Consider the following 20,251-nt stretch of genomic DNA (forward strand, 5'->3'; position numbering starts at 1 on the left):
GCTCAACCAAGATGAAGACATTTGCAAAATGAAAAATAAAGCAATTGGTGGCACTTACCAGTTCAGTATAAAAGTCCAAAATGTATTCAAATCCCTAAAAAGACTGGCATGGGACAGAGTGGCACAAGTAGCGATGACGATAGATTCTATCCTTGGACCTGTTGATGCACAGACAGGTGTGAAACGTCAATCGCCTGCTTAATGTGCCACTCTCTCCCATGCCAATCTTTTTAGCGATTTAAATAAATTTTGGACTTTTTATACTGAACCGGTAAGGGCCACCGCTTTCTTCATTTTTCACAACCTTACATCTGTCAAAATGAATTCCACAGCTGAAATAAAGCCACAGAAACAAAACTGTCTCCACCTATTAATCCCTTTATTACTGCTCCTGTGTTTAGCATCTACTCAGTGACCCTAGTTGTTATTTATGACAGATACAAACATCGAAGGTTTAGATATTTCAATCCACTTTGGCCAAGCATTAATTTTCAGTAAGTAATGAATTAACCTGGTCTTCAGGGCGTGGGTCCGGACTCCATATATCAAGGGGTTAAACAATGGTGGAACAATTAGAGTAGTCACTGAGAGGAGAACATGCAGAATAACCGGAAGCTTCACTTTGCTCAGCCGGTACCTCATGAAAATAAATAAAAAGCCAACTAAAAAGATATAAAAGTTGAGTAGATGGGTGACCAGGGTGTGGACAGCTTTCTGACGGGATTCTCCTGAGACTTTCAAACAGACAAGAAATATCTGCACATAGGAGAAGAGAGTGACAGAAATCATAACAACCAAGTAGAAGACCACCGCAGTTGCCGAGAAGAGTTGACTGATGGAAGAGTCCACACAAGAGAGAACAATTATGGACATATTGTCACAAAATATATTGTTTAATCTGTTCCCACACAGAGGAAGTTTCCAGGTGAGGAGCACGGCTGTGAGAACAAGTATAAAGGCCACCACAAATGATCCAACAATGAGGTTTATAACCTTCTGATTCGTCATCAAGATGCCATATCTCAGAGGATGACAAATGGCCAAATATCGGTCAAAAGCCATAATGGAGAATGTGCTCATTTCATAGATAGCAAATAATGTAACACACACAGCTTGAGCAATACAGTTCTCATGACTGATGGTGGTGGATGAAGTGATGAGATCAACTATCAACTTTGGGAAAAATGACGAGCTGCCAAATATTCCATTGAGGACCAGATTACTTATGAGGATGTACATAGGTTCATGTAACCTTGAATCTGTGAATATGACAAATACAATAATAATACTCAAGAGTATAATGAACGAATATAGGACAATAGACAGGACACAGTACAGATACTTTAGTCCTTCCATTTCCAAAATTCCCAGGAGGACCAGATTTTTGCTGATGTTGAATGCATTTTCCATGTTGCTTTTTTCTTTTCGACCCAGAGATGTCTAAACATAGGATCCTAAATAACAGAAAATATGAAATGTGTCAAATAGCCACACAGCATTATTGTCATAATATCCATTGTCAAAGAATCATCAAGAAAAAGAATGAGAAAACTTCAAACAAAACTGAAGCACAACCGTCCACCGAAGACCCAGATGACTAGGCTGATGCCTATCTACACGTTAGACACTGTAGCTATTGGAAGAACAGTCATTTAGCTGAGTCATCTCTCTTGACCCCCAAAAAGTGTTGTCTTGTGTAGGGAACAGTGGAGTGAGCTGCCGGAAGACTCTTGTGCTTCAACCCTCTGAGAAGATCAGGACCAGTGAACAGAAATCGCACTGCACATTCTTTGATCCCTTGACATTTACCGTTGGGAAAGAATTGGGAGGTCCCCATACACATTACCAGGTCATCCAGTTCCATTAAAATGATCAGGTTTGGCCGATATACAGTGATGACAAAAACTAAGTGCACTCCCATGAACTTTACTGTCTTGAACATTGAACTTGAACATTTAAGATGCTACATGAGACCGTTAGAGTCAGTAGGTCTTTGTAATATCTTTGAGCATTGGGATGACTTTGTCGGGACATCCACTCGTGGGAAGATTACTAACCGTCTTGAATGTTTTTCAATTTTGAAATCACTTTTCTCATTGCATTATTATGGATGTTTGTCTTTTTTCAACTATATGAACTATGACTCCAAACTGTAAAATATGGACTACAAATTATTTGTGAATGACCTTATAACCCTTCCATATTGTTGGGCCACAACAGAAATTATGAAACCTCAAGTTAGAAGATAAAAAAAAATCTTAAAAAGTTACGAGAAGTTTTCCTTCACTATTATTGAGCATGGAGAGCCTTTGAGTTTCTCTTGCTACTTGGACATAAATTCAGAACTTCTATTTGGTCGGTTTCAACAACATGAATACTTTGTTTTAATTTTTGTAAATTTCAAAATTGGCTAAATTTTTATTTGTTTAGACACACAACCTTCCTACAACTCTGTCCACTGTAGATCTATCTATAAAGGATGCATAGAAAATTCAGCAATATAAAGATTCCAGTGACTGATTAACAAGGAGAAAAGAATGTGCAAGATTTTAGAATAAATAATATACAGAACATTCCGTATTTTATGGTTGGGTTTGATGGCATGAAGTAACCTCATCATATGTTCTAATTTTGAGACCCAACTTTTGATATAAACCTCCTTCACTCCAATGTGGTCCTTCTTCTTTGAATTGCATAAGGTTTTAAATGATATTAACTTTATTCTTTACTTGAATGCATGCATTATTGGCAAAGAATCAATTTTGTAATAGGATGTAATTAAAAATGTTGTATCGTTAGTCTTCTACAGCCTCTATGCACCATTGTACACAACATACTGCAGAATGAGTTACCAGTGAATCCAAAAGTGACCTGGTTCTGACTGCACGGCCTGTAACACTTTTATCTGATTATACTGTAAATCAGCTTAGAAGATACATCAGGAGAAGAAAGATAAGGGAACAGTTGGTGCTGTCATTACCATCCCAATGACAGATAAACTGATAGCCCATTTGGCAGTCAGCTAAGTACACTGATATGTAGAGGCTGTGGAAGACAAACTTTCCAAAATTTGCAACATCACCCTATGAATAATTATTATTTTCAGACCAAAACACATTCACTTTGGAAGAAAAATTACACTCGGAGAGTTTTCTTTTCCAAAACGTCAGACATTTAAGAAAAAATTGCAGCGTGTCCTTTAAGAAAGTTATAAAGAAATCCTATACCTGCCACATTGGACAATTAATGGCCACAAATCAGAGATGCAATACCTGGACAATAAAGTAGTCCTGGATCAGAATGTACAGAATTGACTTGAGGCACTCGGGTAATCAGCCAGTCACAGTTACTTGTCTTGCATCCGTCCTTCTCAACCAGACTTTAAAGTGTAAAAAAAAAAAGTTAAAAAGGGAATAAAATAAATATAACTTCCCAAATAACCTGAACTTTATCTTCTGGCTCTAAAATCTGTCCTGTATTGGGGACTTCTTCGTATGCTGAGATCGCTGCAGAGTGACATGGCGCTGGGGATCTGGATATTTATAGACGGTATATATGGTGTAAATTCTCAAGTCTGAAATCACAGGGGAGACAAATCCTCCAGAAGAACAAATGCAAAGAATAATGGTAAATGAGACTGGGAATAAGATACAGAAAACATACCATGATATATCATAGAGATGAGTAAATCATTAACAAACAATCCAACCGGCGCATATGAACGGTAAATCAAGAGGCCACGTATGCATTGGATTCCTAATACAGACCCATTAGCCCCTCCAAGACACTGTAGATGTAACTACACAAAAGACAACATAGAAGCTAAATAGCTAAAACTATTATTTTATTCAGGCACATAGGAAGTAAATACATAGAAGACGGAAGTATGCTGAAGAATGAAAAAACAGCACAAACTGTAAGGTGTAATGGGTAAAATGCAATGATCATTCATCACATATAATGTACACAATGCTTATATCCATAAAACCACAACCCGAATTCCTACTCTAAGTATGGATGCATCAACATCAAGGCGCAGAAACCATCCACAATGTCAGGACACAAGGTCTTCTGTTATTGGTTGCCGAATTCACATGTCCTTGGCCATATAAAAAGCGGACATCTTGTTTTGCTGGCGTCACAGTACAGAGAGGTCTCTGCTGCTGAAAGTGAACTTGTCAGTGAAATAGATCTCATCCTATCCAAAGACCACTGACAACATCTGTTGCTGGATGGTTTACTCGATTCCCTTTCTTTGGCAGCCGCACAGTGTTACACCTTGTAGATGAGGCTCAGATAGAGCATATGGTCCAGTGGATGGCAAGCGCTCCATCAATTGGCCTCTCTCTCTCTTCCTCCACCTTAACATCACACAAAGTACAATCCTCAAAGGTGACACCTTAATCACCCTTGTTTTCTCCCTCGTCAAAACTTTCCAAATGCTGAACTGACTATGGAGAACCACAGATGGGCCATTCTACAGAGCTGTTCACACATTGTATTCCATGGGCTTCAAAAGTCTGCTCTGAAGAATCACAGAATCCAGAAAAGGAAAGCATCTGCACCAATGCCCCAAATTTTTTCATGTTGAATCCGGGGTTGGTTAAAGTAGGGTTTGACCAGAATCACACGAACTGTACTGTGGTGTCTGAGCAGGAAGAGGATGAGTGTGACTCTCAGGGTCTGGAGTGTGAGAACAGAGAGGATGACAATGAGGTTCTAGATTCCACTTGATGTGAACCCAGAGGAACACAGCTGAGTATCTCAGCAGAGGAGGTGGAGGAGGAGGAAGATGAGGAGGCTACATTGTGGCTTTCCACACAGACACAAAATTATGGAACCATGACAAGCACTGCATCCTCAACCACAACTCTGGCTTTGGCCAGCAACAGTCGCAAGTGTGCAGTTCTCAGGGGTAGCAAGGGTTGCCAAGTCTGGGCAATTTTTGAGACTGCAAAGGATGACCCAACACACGTCATCTGTCAAATTAGCAAAAAAAACTCAGTAGAGGCAAAAATTGCAATAATCTGACATGCATGAACCAGCACATGCACGATCAACATGCCTTAGTGTTGGAATCTCACTGCATAAAAAAGCGGACTAGCAGGCCTTGCCAACCACTGGCTGTCCCATCAACCCCATCCGCTGCTTCTTCCTCCTCCATCACTATTCCAAGTCATCTCACACAGGTCTGTGGCTGCAGAAACCACAAATGCTTTCCCACCACAGTTGGGGTCAGAGAGAGATGGTCAGCTGTTATGGAAGTAGACATGACTGCTGCGTTTGTGTCACCTAGCATAACACATCTTTCTCAATCCACCATAACATCTCCTCCTGCACCTCTCTCACTGTCCAGCACTCCTGTTCTCTGTACTCCTCTCTCTTGCACAGCAGCCAGCCTTCGGTCCTGCAGTTGTGGTCATGTAAAAGAATGTTTCCTCCTACACATGGCAAAACTAAGAGCTTGAACTCCACAATCTCCAATCTGTTGGCCACGGAAATGCTGCCTTTCTGTCTGGTGGATACAGATGGTTTCCAAAAGTTGATGGCCGTCGCAGTCTCTCAGTACCAGTTGCCCAGTCGCCATTACTTCTCTAAGAATGCTGTGCCTACACTACACCAGCATGTCGCAGACAACATCACCCATTCCTTGAAAAAATCTATGTCTTCCAGGGTGCATTTCACCACTGACACCTGGACGAGCAAACATGGACAGATGCGACTTTGGTGGCTATGGGGGCAGGCGGTCAGGGGCTGCTCCACAATTATTTGAATCCCCAAGGCTTGCGGGACAAACTCTGTATCTATCAGTTCCTCCACTGCTTCTGCCTCATCCACCTACTCTAGGGCCTCCACCTGTGCCCTCAACCTTTCCCTTAATCAGTTACGCATTCCAACAGTGCGGATAAAATCTACATCACCTCTGTACTGTGCAGCCAGGGCTCACTGCATTCAGGCAGCGTTTAAATTAATATGCCTTGGAGATCGCAGGCACACAGCTCAAGAGTTGTGGACAGATATCTAGTTCGAGTTAGAGCAAATGGCAGTCCCCACTGAAACTGGAGCCAGGGAAGGCCGTGTGTGCCTTGAGAAAGGCAGAAGGCGAAACGCGCGTCGGGGGGGACAGGTGTGCGGTGTCTGCTCACATATAAGATCCTCCATTTCTACCCGGTATGTATATACTTTGTTATGCATGGATGTGGCCATAATTATTTGTACCATATGGTCTTTCTGTTTACTTAGTAACAATGGGCCACTCCTGCATGGCTTTTACTGCATATGAGCTGTGCTCTTAGGGTAGTTTATGTGTATACCTTTATTATGTGGATACCTATCACCTGCCCATTGCTTACATGCTTTGTGTAGTGCAGGGACTATTTTATCCCTTTGTCATGTTTTTATCTGGTGTCATTTAATAAAGTTTTTGATATATTTTCACTACTTTGGACTATTTGCTGCTTTTTTCTTCTCGTTGCTTCTAGTTGTGGAAACGCTGTGGCAATCTCACACACATATCTTCCTTGGTTCATATCTTGAACCTGGTGGTACAGCAATTTCTCCGCCACTGTCCCGGCCTGGATGTGCTGCTGCAGAAAGCTCGGTCGCTGTGTGCTCACTTCTGACGATCGCACCCTGCAGGTCATCGACTTGCATTGCTGTAGAGGTTTTTCAGCCCACCTGTTAACCATTTGATTAGTGATGTTCCTACAAGGTGGAATTCCACTCTGCACATGTTGCAGCGACTGTGGCAGCAGAGACGAGCCCTAGTGCAGTATGTGCTTTTGCATAGCTTGAGCCAAAGCAGCCCAGACGCGGTGTAAATCACGCTTGCGGAATGGGCACAGGTGAAGGTCCTTTGCCCCTTGCATGGTTTTGAAATGGCTATTAAGATGGTTAGCACTGATGATGAATGACATCATCAGCATCACTATTCCTGTCATCTGCATGCAGGAGCACACTTTACATAGTCTGCATGAGGAGGTGATGGTCCCAGTGGAAGAGTTGGAAGCAGAGAAGGGATAACAATATCTCAAATTTCCGGACAAATTTCGCACAGGCAGGTGCCATGGGAGGGTGGCTTACAGCGATCAAGGGGGCTCATGGTACCAGACAAATGGTTAGAGAAGATGCAGGAGCCGAGGATCAAATTGAGGAGGATGAGGTGATGGAAGTGCAATAGTCAGGAGATGAAGAGGATAATGATACACCCTCTGTTTTCTGTGGATGGCAGGAGGGAACGGAGAAAGTAACCTTGAATGTTACCCGACCACCAACACAGCATGGACTTGGACCTCATGGAAGCTCCTGACATGAGCGCCTTCTTGCTGCATTATCTTCAACACGATGTCTGTATTCTTATGGTTATAAATAGTGCTGACTACTGGATTACCACTCTGTTAGATCCACTATACGAGAGTAAATTTAGCCAGATGCTTCCCCCTTTGGAAAGGGATGCATGATTGCTGGAGTATTGAATTTTGCTTGTAAATCTTAAGAGTGGTTTTCCCGAAGACAGCAGTGAGGCACACAGTGTGCATCCCAGTTGTAGACGTCCAACCCTGGGAACGCCAAGACGTTATCACCAAAACATTAGCATCAGCAGCAGTGTAGGTGGCTTGAGAAATTTCTGTGAGTTATTTCACACATTTTTTAGACCAGCCCGTGCACCAGCAGAACAGATTCCAAGTTTGATATGTTGTTAATGACTGGAAAGGATGGTGCAGGAGTATCTGGAGCACGATACAATGCCATCAGGGGGAATTTGGGCCCTTTTTCATTTTAGTCTTCAAAAATGAAAGAGTGGCCTGAGCTCACCTTTCACTCCTTGGAGGTTTTGTCGTGCCTAGCAGCCAGCATTCTCTCAGAACGTGTCATCAGCGCTGCTGGTGGTATCCTGATGGACAAGCACAGCCGGCTGTCCCCTGAAAGTGTGGCCCCCCTAACTTTCATCAAAATGAGCAAGTCATGGATCTCCGATAACTTTTGCACCCAATCGTAGACTGGGCAGACTAGGCGATGGTGTCATTTTTAGTGTGCTGCATTGATCTCACATTATTGCAGTCTGTGCCATCTTCGTGGTGTCTTCTCTGCCTGCTGTTGCTACTGCTGCTGATGTTATAAACAATATTGTGAAATGTGGAGACTCCACGTTGGGTCTCCATCTGGTGGGTTGCCCGTGTAAGTAGGTCTCCCAGAGCGGCAGGTCTTCAGTTACTTTCAGTCAACTACCTGTGTTACTATTCTTACATTTTTCTATCTGGACATTGACTGATATATGGATGTCTGATTAGACTTATGTCCATTATAATTCTTATGATCGTGCATATGAATCCTTTCATAATATCTACACTGGATGTGGGAGTATACTACATATACTTAATCCTGTGTGCTGCCTATTGTATGTCCAGGAATATTCTTTGGTCACTGTATAATCTGCAGTTTGAGCAGATAGTATCTGTATCAACGCTTCTGACTGAGGCGGTCCATCTGACTTTTATACCAGATATGGCATTGACATCTAAACTCTCTATCAATATTTAGCAGAGCACTCTTTACATCTATATATCAGTAATTAATCTAACAAGTGTAATTATGAGTGGGTCCATCGAGAGGGAGTCAACTGTCTCACTACTCACAGGCTCGTTCCCCGACAAATGTCCCATCTTCCCACTCAGACAGCTATTTATGTCGGACCCGCCCCATCCGTCAGGTGTCCTGAACTGCTCCGATCCGAAATCTCTTCCCTCTGAAACACTGGTGACAGTCCTGACAGTTCCGGCCCAGACACGCAAGAGAGACCGCAAGTTTGGCTCCCCTCTCTACACTCCCTCACTCTTTTCCCTCACCATTCCATGGGCAAGACTCTTCGAGGAGTGTGTGACTGTCTTTTCCTTTTCTGTGCGGATTTTTGCTGGATGAAATTTTCTTGGTTACAACGATTGGGGGGCTTGCCAGCTGTTGCTCGTTCGGAGCATCTCAGATCAGGAAAAGTAGTGGAGCTCTCTTATGGAGCTGAATCCGGCTGTGGGGGAAGGGCCATGGGCGATGCGGTATCCTCAGGTTCCAACCTCTTGGAGCTTAATCCTTCATCCCTTTCTTCGTCTGCTTCCACTGGCATATGAACCATCTCAGGAGCCTCGAGCTCCACTTCTACTCGGCCAGGGTTCTTAGACAGGCAGTGTCAGAGCATATTCTGGTGAAGAGTTTGAGGGGGGGCATTTTCCTTTCCTTCAGGCTGGACTTGATAGACAGGTCCTTCTGGACTAACTCTTCTCTTTTCCTGATACGTGTCTTTCTCCTAACGATTTTCCAGCTTGTCTCGAGGGCAATCCTCTTGCACTAAGACATGGTCTCCAACTCGAAACTCTGTTGCTCCAGATGGGGTCTTCTCTGCATGGTCTATCTCCTGTAGTTTGGTCTGGAATAACCGGTGCAAGGTTCCTGAACTCAGGAGGACACGCCCGTCTGTGGGTAGTCCTCTTCTGGGTCTAATGCAAACTCGGTGATTCCTTTTCCTTCTCGGCCAAACAGAAGAGAGTAAGGTGTATATCTCGTGGTTCGATGCCCTCGATTATTATATACCCATACCAGTTCAGAAACATACTTTGGCCACCGGGCCTTCTGATCTTCCTCTAGAGTTCTTAGCATCTGAATCAGTGTATAGTTAAATCGTTCACAGGCACCATTACCCTGAGGATGGTATGGTGTGGTGCGGGACTTGTCAAACCGATACAGGTGGTGCAATTCATCCATTACTCTTCCTCACCTGTTCTGGCTCTTGGAGGCATCCCCTCGGCTTGGAGCCCTCTAGTTTAATGGGTGGCAAGAAGTCACTCTTCCTCAGCGGGTGCACTCACGTGCAATGTGTCCACTCTCTCCGCAGTTGAAACAAGTGATGAGCCTCGGCCGGCGAAGCATTCTGGAGTCACGGCAGGACACTGGGCCTTACCTGCTCTCTGGAGAATTACTGGCAGCCTCCGTTTTCTTCTTTATGTCAACCATTTCTATTTTCACACTCAGCAGTTCTCTTCTCAGTTCTTCTACCCATTAGGGTTCACCAGTGGTGTTTACAGACACCCCACACTCTCTGGACCTTTCCCACCGTGACTGTCACCCCTGCTCCTGTTCATGCTCATGTATGCGAGTGCAGCGCCCCAGAGACCTGGTCGTTGCAGTATGGCACTCTGCCGCTAAGGAGAGTGGCGGTACGTCTGATGGCACTAAAGAGTTCTCCTGACCAGTTATCACCAGAACACATTACACTTCACACTCCGGCCACTAGGGGGAGAAAAAGGCTTTATTTATTGGGCCACTCCTCACATTGGTAAAACTAGGGGCTGGGGAGGAAGTTAGTCAGAAGCTGACTGGGTTGGAACCAGCCAACATCCCGTGGCAGGGGGTGTTGCAGGGAGAAGGCACAGGGGGGTCCCTGTCAGGCGTGGGAACCTGGCAGGTGCCTAGCGAACAGAACAGAACGTAACGGAGCCGCGCCTGCACACCCTGCGGCGGTATCCAAGAGAGAGACACGAAGGGAAGAATATTGTGGAACAGTGTAAACGAGATCAGCACAAAGGAGAGCCAGTAAGAGTCGTGCCGAGAGAGAGAGAGGCAACATCTTACTGAGGCGCGTAGTCGGTGGCCGGATCACCGTTGGAGTAACTGACTTCAGGCCTTACTTCAAATTCCGCCGGACAGTTAATTATAGGTTGGCTGTCTACCTTACTACACCTACGAAGACATAGGGGACAACGCGTGGAGAGGGGCGTCTCTAGGGTCCCGGAAGAGCTCCAAGCCTTCCCGTCAAACGGGTGGCGTCCTAGCCATAACGTACTGGGGGACGAGAAACTAGCAACATCTGGAACAAGCGAGAGAGAATTAGAAAGAACGAACAAACGAGAACAGCAGTTGTGAGGACTATTCCGAATGCTCAGCAGGGTAGGACTACAACACACAGGCGCTATTGGTAGGCAACGATTTCCATCTGCGAGGGAAACTCTGGATGTGCCCATCGGACCGGCCGGTCTCTGATAGCCCGGTTAAACGTGCTCTGGATTGAGGATCCTGAAGTCTTCAGTAAAGATGTAAAGAGACTGCAACCCTGTGTCCTCGTTATTGCCTGCACCTCACACCATCACCATCTACCTTACTGGGAAGCCCTGGGGACATACTTCACCTGTGGGAAGTTATACCATCCAGCTGCCATTCCATCACCCCAGCAGACCCCACAGCAGCGTCGGTCACCCTGACCGAACACCACAGGTGGCGTCACGAACCCCTGATAGACTCTATAACCACCTTTATTGGACGCCCCTTAGCAGGGTCGTGGACCGGGTCTAGCCATCAAGACAGCCTCAGAACCGAACCAGAGAGGCCCGGTACCGAGAACCCATGGCCCTGTGTCTGGGGGCGATCCACGTGCCTCACTCCCTACTTCAGGGAAAGTCATTTGGGGGTTCACCTGTACTCGTTCTCACAGGGCTTGTTTTGTCAGCATGTCTCACAAACCTGTCACTAGGAGGTCTCGTAACATTATGTCTGTGGGTCCTATTCCCCTGCCGTCTTTTCTAATAATTGCAGTGTGTAGCTCTTGTAATGCATTAATATATTGAGCTACGGTCTCCACCTCACCTCTGCATTCTGCTAAAAAGATGTGTTCTCAGTGCACCTACATCTGTGGGGTCTCCGTGAGTCTCCTCCAAGATCTGTAACACCTTGTTAAAGGTATCCCATTCTCGTGGGGTCAGTAACATTACTGAATCCCTGGCTTCTCCTTCCAGGGCCATAATGGCCATCTCAGCCTCCAGTGCAGGGGCCATGGGGTGCATTCTCTTCATGCATCTAAGGCGTTCAGTCCAGCTCCACAGCATAGTGTTGCTCCCTGTGAATTTGGGCAAACTGCTCAGCATGGCCCCCAGGGAAAGGCTAGTCCTGGGGCCACCCCCAACTTCTTGGTCTGCCGTCTGCATGCTATCATAGTGCATCCTGCTGACTACACCAAGTGTAGTGTGATAGCAGGTGCATAAGATGCAGTGACACACAGGAGGCAGAACAAGGGTTAACAGGTTCTTTATATATACATGACCGCGTATGGCCAATAAAGGATCCTTTCCGTAAAGCATCCCCCACCCCCAACTACCTTGCCCCTCTTAACCCCTCCATCTATTACCCAAGAAAACACACCACCACGTTAATTTCTTTTTTTGGATAATTTGGCCACAGCGGCCATTTTATTAACAAACAAATACATAAATAACAACATGTAAACAGTAAATATAAAACCTCGAGGGGGGGGGCTCTTGGAGCTAAAAAATCTGGCTCATAATAGGCAGAGAGCCTACCCAAAATTTTGACCAAAAAACACGTATTTACCCTCAGCCGTAACCACCAGCTCGAGGGCACCATGTAACCCATTTCGGGCAAACCAACCACAAAGCTCCCGAGGTAAACACCCCGTCCAGAGCCCGTACCAAAAGCCAGATCAACCCTATCAGCATCATCACCAACTCCAAGAACCCCACCCCCCGCCACACACGAACAGCCCTGACCACCTCAGGCTCGTGAGTGCCCCACCACCGCCAAAGCTCTTTCTACTCCTTCCTGTAGACCGAGCGCCCATAAATCCATCCCGATCTCGTTAAGATGCACTCCATCATCCCTCCAGAAATTACCGACCCCGGCCTCCAGCTCGAAATGCCTCACGGCAATACCCCCATTCCGGGACACAAAACTCGCCACCATCCTGTTCAATTTTACCCTGGCTCTGTTAATCCCTTTATGGGAATGGGCCTCCCGCCACGTCTTCCGTGGCACAATGTCCGACCACACTGTCATCATACCGGGAAAAGATACCCACAGCCTCAACAAGTCATAACGGATATCCCGAATGAGTTCCCTCACGGGTTTTGCCCCCAAATCATTACCCCCCAAGTGAACCACTAGAATATCCGGGGGGCGATCCAGACGGGCGGCGCGGGAGAATTCCGGCAAGAAACTACGCCACGACATACCACGAGTCCCCATCCAACGGATGATCACTGCCTCTCGGCCGAAACCCAGTTGCCTACCATTCGCGCGCGCATCGGCCCGGAGGGCGCCCCAATATACGAAAGAGTGTCCGACAATCCACGCCAAAAGAGGGGCACGACCTGAAAAACACAACCACAATTAACAATCCGCAAAGACGCACTTCTTCACCCCGCATTGTTGATTTAATGCCGCACATAAGACAGGTAACGATTAGAAGTCCACCTGCCTATTTTCTTGATCACCTCCGGCCCGAGGCCCAAACCATCGGCCTCAGATGCGGCCCCAATCCTAAAAGAATGCGAGCCGAAATTTTCCGGGTTAACACCCAGTAAACCCAAGCCCTTCTTCAAAATGGCTACAAACTGGAAACGTGACAAGAAATCCCCTTCTTGGTGTTGCAACAGAGGGCCTGACCTGACCGATGACAAATTCCAATATGCCTTTAAGCAGCGTTGCGGACACATCCCGCTACCCGCCACTCTTCCTAGCACTACTTTCTTTCCCCTACCTAGCTGATCCGTCTTTGAACGCCTTATCCAAAAAGCAACTCCCCCTTCCCAAAAAACCACATCTTCCGCCAAAAGACCACCCGACCTGTCCTTGCTCGGGGAAACCAATTCACCCAGACGCAAAGCACCAAAAAACGCTAAAGAAAAAGCCAATCGAAACAGTACCACCTCGAACTGAGATGAACAAATGACGCCCAATGCCTCCCCTAACCGCTGCAACATCCCAAAAGAAATGGGCCTACGTTTATCAAAAGTCGAATTACCCTTACGAAAACCATTCAACGCCTGCCGTATAACAAAGTCCTTTGTGACGTCCCTCAATCCTTGCAACTGAAAACCAAAAGCCAAACCTGCTATAAACTTGTTTAACCTAGACACGGACCAACCCCACTCCACGACCTTACCTACCAGTGCCAATAACGCCATTGCCCTGTCGCTATCTGACTCAGCCGAGCCGCATTGCAACAACCAACTTTCCCACATGGCCCATGACGCCGCATAATCTGACCATGTCCTGTTTGACACCGAGGCTTGGATCAATCGGCCTCCCCTTCCGTAACCACCTGCCACAGATGCAAAGGACATGCTGCTCCTGCCGCCTCCGAATCTGGAGCCAAATCCCGGAATCGGTCCCACTGCAAACGAGACAAAGCATCAGCTATATTGTTCTGAACTCCTGGCACGTGCACCGCCGAAATCCATGCATTCAACTCCAAGCATCTCAAGACCAACTCCCTGACCAACCTAATTACTGGAGGGGAAGAAGAAGATAGGCTGTTGATCATGGACACCACGCTCGAGTTATCGCAATGAAAACGTACTCGCCGGTCACGAAAGCTGTCACCCCAAACCAACACTGACACCACAATCGGGAACAACTCCAACAATGCCAAATTCTTGGTAAGCCCCTTCTTTCGCCAATCCTCTGGCCACACCCCGACGCTCCATTTTCCTCCACAGTAAGCCCCATAACCAACTCCACCTGCTGCATCTGTGTAGATCTCGCAATCAAAAGCATTCAGATCCTCCTGCTGAATAAGCGACCTGCCATTATAGCCTTCCAAAAAACGTTGCCAAACAAGAAGGTCCTCCTTATGCTCTCTACCCAAACGAATAAAATGATGAGCCGACCGGACTCCAGCCGTCGCCCTGGACAATCTGCGGCAAAATATCCTGCCCATTGGCATAATACGACAAGCAAAATTCAAGCGGCCCAGCAGCGACTGCAACTCCTTCAATGAAGTCTTCCGCAATTTTCCAATCCGACTCACCTCTTGCTTAAGCAACTCCAACTTATCATCAGGCAACCTACACTCCATTTTTTCAGAATCAATGAGAATCCCTAAGAAACTCAGGACCGTGCAGGGGCCCTCCGTTTTTTCCTGTGCCAAAGGAACACCAAACTGTCCGGCCACCCATTCCATGGTCCCAAGTAAATGACCGCACACTGCTGAATCCGGTGGACCGACAAACAAAAAATCATCCAAGTAGTGAATGACAGAAGGAACGGCCGATACATCTCTCACTACCCACTCCAAAAAGGTACTGAAAGTCTCAAACAATGCACAGGAAATCGAACATCCCATAGGCAAACACCTATCCAAGTAAAAACCACCCTCCCACCAACAACCTAACAAAGGAATGCTCTGCGGGTGCACAGGCAAGAGCCTAAAGGCCGACTCGATGTCCGTTTTTGCCAGCAATGCTCCAGGCCCGTACATTCGCACCCACCGAACAGCCGCATCAAACGATGTGTAAACAACGGAGCACAACTCCTCCACAATCCCATCATTAACTGAGGATCCTTTGGGATACGAAAGATGCTGAATTAGCCGGAACTTGTTCGGCTCCTTCTTGGGCACCACCCCAAGCGGGGAAACAATTACACCAGCCATGGGCAACGAACTAAAAGGCCCCGCCATTCTTCCCAGCTCAACCTCTTTTGCCAATTTAGCCGAAACAACCTCCGCATGCAAGCTAGCTGATCTCAAATTTTTTGTAGAAAAAGGAACAACATGCATCGGGTGAGGGATCTTAAACCCCTCAAGAAAACCGTCCCTAATAACCTCCGCCTTTTTAACATCCGGGTATCTACTTAGATAAGGGGCCATCTTTTGAACCCTCACCGGAGTCACCCCCTTGACCGCCACCCACTGATGGCTTACCCCGTGATTTCTTGAAACACTTAGCGGCTCCGTGAGAGGCCCCGTTGCAATGGGAGCACACGTGTTTAAATTTACAAGTGGTGCCATACTTGCACTGGCCCTCATTAAACTGCCAGCATGTCCCAGATTTTTCCTTTGAACCCTGAGACCCGTGTCCTCCACTTTGTCCTGACTGCTGACTGCTACCCCCCCCTCCCCCCTGAAAGGACTGCCCATAACGCACCGGAGCCATCACCTTCAACCACAACCCGATGTCTTTTTGGTCCCACCTTATCTCCGGCCTCACTGCTTTTCGCTGCCTTAACTGTTCATCGTATCTCAGCCAAGCCTGGCCCCCGTAGGTACGATGCGCTTCACCAATAGCATCCAAATAACAAAACAGGCCCGAGCAATTCTCGGGGAATTTCTCCCCTATAACACTAGCTAGAATGGCAAAGGCCTGCTGCCAGTTAACGAACGTCTGAGGAATAAGGCGCCAACGCCTCTTTTCTTCCTCCTCCTTTTTGCTGTCGTCTTTCTTTCCTTTATCCAAGTTAAATTTTTCTAAAGGAAGGAGAGAGAAAATAAATCTCTACGTATTCATCTTTCCAAATCCTTTCCTTGACTTCTTTCTTCAAATGGGCCCCCAGCGGACCCTCAAAACACACATATACCTCGCCTTTTGCCCTGTCATCTAACTTAACGGTATCACCTTTTCCCGTTTCCGTTTGTACCGACACCGACACCCCCGCCGCAGGAACAGGCGTCCCACTACCCGAGCTCGCAATCTCGTTCGAACCCCCTGCTACGTCCCTGGCAACCGACACCCAGGCACCAGCGGGCGACGATCCCACACTATTAGCAACTGAGCTACCCCCGCCCCCATCCAATCTACGCAAAATCTGCGACATACCCGCTAAAAGCTCTCTAACCCCCGGAACCTCATTACTGCCCCCACCCCGCTCCACTACACCCGAAACACCCGGCACTGGGGAAAGACTGGACATGTACTCACGTGGCTGCGCAGGTGCTGTGTCCCCACCAGCCGTGCTTCCTGAATCCTGCTGGTCCATTTTGTCGCGATGTTCGTTCCCGGAATCATCGCTGCCGCTCATCTGCCCCAGGCCCGCGCCCCTGGCCTCCACGTCACCAGGGGGGACCGAGACTGGCGAAGGCGACCGGTCCCTCGACCTCCTGCTGGATCTGGATCTGTCCGGCTCCGTGATTCCTCTGTTTCCAGCCGCTGGACTGTCTCCTCTGGACGCCGCTCCTGCGGCGCGACCGCGACCCGCTCCTTGCCGTGATGCCGCCGCTGTCCTGCCCGATAATCTGCTCTGCTGTCCTGTAGCAGAGCCAGGTGCACTGGGGGGATGGGATCCGGGTGCACCCGCCGCAATTGCACCCGCCGCGATACTCCCCGGCTCCTGCCTGGTGGATGCTGCCGCCGCCGCTGGGCTCCTCCCCCGTCCCGCCGCTCGCGTTGCCGCCACCGCGGGAGATGCTCCCCGGCGGGTAGAAGCTGCCGTTCTCGGTGCTGCGGCGCCGCCGCGCCCTGGCATCCTGTGCAGCGCCGGCGTCCTGCCGCGTCTGCACCGCTCGCCCAGCACCGCGCCGCCTCGCGCCGGCAGGGCCGCCAGGTGGATTCCTGCCGGGGGAGGGGGCGGGCAAGGTGGATCCGCCGCGTCCCCCAGCCCCCGCAGGGTCCCGGGAGGGGCTCCGCGGCCTGCGCCTGCCGCGCGGTGTAGTGTCGGGGGACAGCCTGTCTGGCGGCCTAGACCGCCTGGTTCTGCTGCCCCGGCTCCCGCTGTCCTGGCTCCCACTGACTCCGAGCAGCCCTGTGAGCTGCTCCTCCAGCCATCCGGCCCTCCTGGATCTGGCCTCCCGGCGAAGCTGAGCGACCAGGCTGTCCACGGAAGACATGGTAAGAGGCTGTGGCAGCAGGTCCACTCACTTCGCCCGTCTAAGGTGACTGATCTCCCTTTTCCCGCACTTTCCCAAGCCCCCACCTCCCTTTTTGCATAAATCCCCACCCCCAATCCTACTCTTCCAATCCCCGGGCCCCTTTTCTCATAACTTCTTTATTTTTAAAAACCTACTGCACTGCTCCCATGGCAACGCAGTCATGTGGGGGCCTCCTTTTAGCTGCGCCCCATACAGCCCCCCCTCTGTACAGGGCAAAAGTTTGGACACACCTTCTCATTTAAAGATTTTTCTGTATTTTCATGACTATGAAAATTGTACATTCACACTGAAGGCATCAAAACTATGAATTAACACATGTGGAATTATATACTTACCAAAAAAGTGTGAAACAACTGAAAATATGTCTTATATTCTAGGTGCTTCAAAGTAGCCACCGTTTGCTTTGATGACTGCATTAATATAATTCCACATGTGTTAAATCATAGTCTTGAAAATACAGAAAAATGAGAAGTTGTGTCCAAACTTTTGGTTTGTACTGTATCTGCGGAGAAGTGACCAGAGAGGAAGATGTGACAGAGCAGGAGCGGAGTATACGGGGTGAGCGGAGTATACAGGGTGAGCGGAGTATACGGGGTGTATGGGGTGAGTACACAGAGTATATACAGTGTGAGCGGAGTATACGGGGTGAGCGGAGTATACGGGGTGTATGGGGTGAGTGTACAGTGTGAGCGGAGTATACGGGGTGTACGGGGTGAGCGGAGTATACAGTGTGAGCGGAGTATACGGGGTGAGCGGAGTATACGGGGTGTATGGGGTGAGTGTACAGTGTGAGCGGAGTATACGGGGTGTGGGGTGAGTGTTCAGCGTATATACAGTGTGAGCGGAATATATGGGGTGTGGGGTGAGTGTGCAGTGTAAGCTGAATATACGGGGTGTGGGGTGAGTGTACAGTGTGTATACAGAGTGAGCGGAATATATGGGGTGAGTGTACAGTGTGTATACAGTGTGAGCGGAGTATACGGGGTGTGGGGTTAGTGTACAGTGTCTATATAGTGTGAGCGGAATATACAGGGTGTGGGGTGAGTGTACAGTATATATAAAGTGTGAGCGAAGTATATGGGGTGTGGGGTGAGTGTACAGTGTATATATAGTGAGCAGAGTAAAAAGGGTATGGGGTGAGTGTACAGTGTGAGTGGAGTATATGGGGTGTGGGGGGAGTACACAGTGTATATACAGTGTGAGCGGAATATATGGGGTGTGGGGTGAGTGTACAGTATATATATAGTGTGAGCGAAGTATGTGGGGTGAGTGTACAGTGTGAGCGGAATATATGGGGTGTGGGGGGAGTGCACAGTGTGTATACAGTGTGAGCGGAGTATACGGGGTGAGTGCACAGTGTATATACAGTGTGAGCGGAATATACGGGGTGTGGGGTGAGTGTGCAGTGTATATACAGTGTGAGCGGAGTATACGGGGTGTGGGGTGAGTGTACAGCGTATATACAGTGTGAGCGGAGTATACAGGGTGTGTGGGGGGGAGTACAAAGTGTGTATACAGTGTGAGCGGAATATACGGGGTGTGGGGTGAGTGTACAGTGTGAGCGGAGTATATGAGATGTGGGGGGAGTACACAGTGTATATACAGTGTGTGCGGAATATACGGGGTGTGGGGGGGGAGTACACAGTGTGTATACAGTGTGAGCGGAGTATACGGGGTGTATGGGGTGAGTGTACAGTGTGAACGGATTATATGGGATGTTGGGGGAGTACACAATGTGTATACAGTGTGAGCGGAGTATGCGGGGTGTGGGGTGAGTACAGTATGAGTGGAGTATATGGGATGTGGGGGGAGTACACAGTGTATATACAGTGTGATCAGAGTATACAGGATGTGGGTTTAGTGTACAGTGTGAGCGGAGTATATGGGATGTGGGGGGAGTACACAGTGTGTATACAGTGTGAGCGGGGTATGGGGTTAGTGTACAGTGTATATACAGTATGAGCGGAGTATACGGGGTGTGGGGGGAGTACACAGTGTATATACAGTGTGAGCGGAATATATGGGGTGTGGGGTGAGTGTAAAGTATATATATAGTGTGAGCGAAGTATGTGGGGTGAGTGTACAGTGTGAGCGGAATATATGGGGTGTGGGGGGAGTGCACAGTGTGTATACAGTGTGAGCGGATTATACGGGGGTGAGTGCACAGTGTATATACAGTGTGAGCGGAATATACGGGGTGTGGGGTGAGTGTACAGTGTGAGCGGAGTATATGAGATGTGGGGGGAGTACACAGTGTATATACAGTGTGTGCGGAATATACGGGGTGTGGGGGGGGGGGAGTACACAGTGTGTATACAGTGTGAGCGGAGTATACGGGGTGTATGGGGTGAGTGTACAGTGTGAGTGGAGTATAGGGGGTGTGGGGGGAGTACACAGTGTGTATACGGGGTGTGGGGGGGGGGGAGTACACAGTGCATATACAGTGTGAGCGGAGTATACGGGGTGTGGGGGGAGTACACAGTGTATTTACATTGTGAGCGGAATGTGTGGGGGTTAGTGTACAGTGTATATACAGTGTGAGCGGAATATACAGGGTGTGGGGTGAGTGTACAGTGTATATAAAGTGTGAGCGGAGTATACGGGATGTGG

At 48.1% G+C, this 20,251-nt stretch overlaps 1 protein-coding gene across 1 annotated transcript; it reads right to left on the bottom strand.

The window, feature by feature from the left end:
• Nucleotides 1-417: 417 nt before the first annotated feature.
• LOC138671818 (olfactory receptor 2A14-like) lies at nucleotides 418-1,410 on the bottom strand. The gene has a single exon (XM_069759954.1). It carries the CDS (start codon nucleotides 1,408-1,410, stop codon nucleotides 418-420), a length of 993 nt encoding a protein of 330 aa, XP_069616055.1.
• Nucleotides 1,411-20,251: the final 18,841 nt, after the last annotated feature.

This window comes from Ranitomeya imitator, chromosome 3 (genome assembly GCF_032444005.1).
Source record: "Ranitomeya imitator isolate aRanImi1 chromosome 3, aRanImi1.pri, whole genome shotgun sequence".
NCBI lineage: Eukaryota > Metazoa > Chordata > Amphibia > Anura > Dendrobatidae > Ranitomeya > Ranitomeya imitator.

Coding starts and splice junctions, on each gene's coding strand:
- LOC138671818 (XM_069759954.1), bottom strand. CDS start 1,410: ATGGAAAATGCATTCAACATCAGCAAAAATCTGGTCCTCCTGGGAATT.